This window comes from Procambarus clarkii, chromosome 93 (assembly GCF_040958095.1).
Source record: "Procambarus clarkii isolate CNS0578487 chromosome 93, FALCON_Pclarkii_2.0, whole genome shotgun sequence".
Classification (NCBI taxonomy): domain Eukaryota; kingdom Metazoa; phylum Arthropoda; class Malacostraca; order Decapoda; family Cambaridae; genus Procambarus; species Procambarus clarkii.
The window spans coordinates 5,347,621-5,349,999 of NC_091242.1; the positions used below are offsets into that span (position 1 = coordinate 5,347,621).

General features: G+C 43.0%; 1 protein-coding gene across 1 annotated transcript in view; it reads right to left on the bottom strand.

Annotated features, from left to right (window-relative positions):
- The window catches only part of LOC138359814 (uncharacterized), a 4,235-nt gene extending 3,056 nt beyond the window's left edge, over positions 1–1,179 (bottom strand). The window contains exon 1 of the mRNA XM_069319521.1: positions 1,071–1,179. Coding sequence (XP_069175622.1) covers positions 1,071–1,179 — 109 coding nt within the window. The remainder of the gene's footprint in view (positions 1–1,070) is intronic.
- Positions 1,180–2,379: the final 1,200 nt, after the last annotated feature.

Here is a 2,379-nt window from a genome sequence, read left to right on the forward strand (position 1 = left end):
ATAATAATAATAATTTAACAAAGTCAAAGCGCTTCAAAAGCTCGGTTTAGTATTTTTTTTAATTTTATTCTTTCATGTTTGTAGCTTTTATATCGTCTCGTTAATATTAGAATAATATTTAAAATGTTATAAGTTAAGATTAACTATTAACACAAGTTAAGATTACATTGTGTTAATCCTGGTATATAATATCACTGAATGAGTTTGTTTTTACTTACATGTCGGGGATGAACTCCGGCTCTTGGGTCCCTCCTCTTTTAATGGTGGTATAAGAATATAGTTATCGTAGTAAAATAGCGAGACTTGTTGGGCACTTGGTGTGTGTGTGTGTGTGTGTGTGTGTGTGTGTGTGTGTGTGTGTGTGTGTGTGTAATGTATACTTGTATATGCATACACGCATGTGCCGATGCGTTTTTTTAATTATTATTAACCTCCCTGGGTTCTGCGTTCGCTTCCTTCAGACAGTAACGTTTGGGCTCATTTATGGACTTGTTGCCTATATTCACCTAGAAGTAGATAGGTTCCCATGAGCTAAACAACTATTAAAGTCTGTATCCTGAAGGAAGACTAATAATTAACTTCAATAAAACTAAAAGTCTTCTTGTCCCCGACAATTGGAAATCACATGGCTGCTATGCTAATTAATTCATAAACATTAAATTCTAAAATACGTGTATGGCACTCGACGAAGGAGACGCCCGAGGGTTTGGCAGCCATGTTGGCGGAGTAGATCTTAACAGCAAATAAAGCCACAAATAATGGTGTTATGGCCGCAGTGGCTCTTATTAGATTCCATCAACGTCCGCGGGAACACAGCGACGCTCTGGTAAAATCTGTGAGTACCTGTGAATGGTGGAGAGGGAGGGGGAGAGAGAGAGAGAGAGAGAGAGAGAGAGAGAGAGAGAGAGAGAGAGAGAGAGAGAGAGAGAGAGCGGGATAAGCAACTTATGGGTGATGTGAATGAGAGAGAGAGAGAGTATGAGCAAGTTACTAGTAATATGAGTGGACTCTAACCTTCACACATACAAGAGAGGAAATGCCAACTACTATAAGGCTCATTAATCACAAACGTGCAGCAATTTCCTCTTGGGTAGACGACGGCAGTGTCATTAGACGAGCACAAGTTGACTCCCGTCCTGTGCATGTACCGCTCTCCTGGGTGGCCTGCTTCCCCGTCATGTATCCGAATTCTGAACAAGGTTCAGAACCTTACGAGATAGTTCATCTCTAATCTTGACCCGTTCATGTTGACAGTTCATCTCTAATCTTGACCCGTTCATGTTGACCTGGTCAGCACACGAGAACCTTCACTATCGAATAAATGATTGATTAATGAAGATTAATCCAAGAGGTGGCACGGGCATGAATAGCCCGTAAGGAGAAGTGATGTCAGCCGTACTGTTATGAATAGAGCTAATAATTTCACGATCATTGTGATTCATGATATCACGATATCACGTGGCCAAGCAGAAGATGACGACCCCAACACAAGGTGTTCAGCCATTACTCGCCTCATGCTTGCTCTGCCATTCTTGAGAACGTCATTCCATCAGCGATCAGACATTCCTATATTTGAAATATGTTCTCTCAACACGTAACTACGCATGAAATCAAGTCACTGATTGGCTCCACCTTCATCCAGTAACTACAATGATTGTAGCCTAGTACTGAAGTAGCCTAGTACTGAAGTAATGTTTATTCCTAATTAAAACAATAGCTAAACTTATCAAATGTATGATTTTCTAGGGTCAGGCTTCAGATGACCTGATGTATGGTAACAGATCTTAGTTTACAGTTTCATTAGGTACTTCAATTTCATTCCTAATGGACTCTAGTTTTAGTTACAAAATAAGATTATCATCAGGGTGAGAGAGAGAGAGAGAGAGAGAGAGAGAGAGAGAGAGAGAGAGAGAGAGAGAGAGAGAGAGAGAGAGAGAGAGAGAGAGAGGGGGGGGGGGGGAGGGAGAGAGAGAGAGTGTGAGTGAGAGTTTACAGCAAGGTAAGGGTGGTGTGGGTAAGAGGTAAGGGGAGGCAGGAAGACCACATGTCCCTCCCCACGTCCCCCATTCACCCCCTGCAGCGCCACTTGTCGCCGCTCAGCAGGGGGCGCTCACCCCCCATTCCTCACCCCAGTGTGTCTCTCTTCATCCCCTCTCCCCTCTCCCTCCATCCCCTCTCTCCTCTCCCTCCATCCCCTCTCCACTAACCTCCAATATACCACTCCTTTCGCCCGAACTCTCTTAGTCGGCTTTCCGTTCCATCCAATTGCGACGTGTTGCCCCTGTTTTATTGTTTTGTTTCAGTCTACCCTTATTCTATTGAACATAATATCTCCATTTTCTTTGTCATCATCATGTTATAAATTCTGGCCCCGTAACA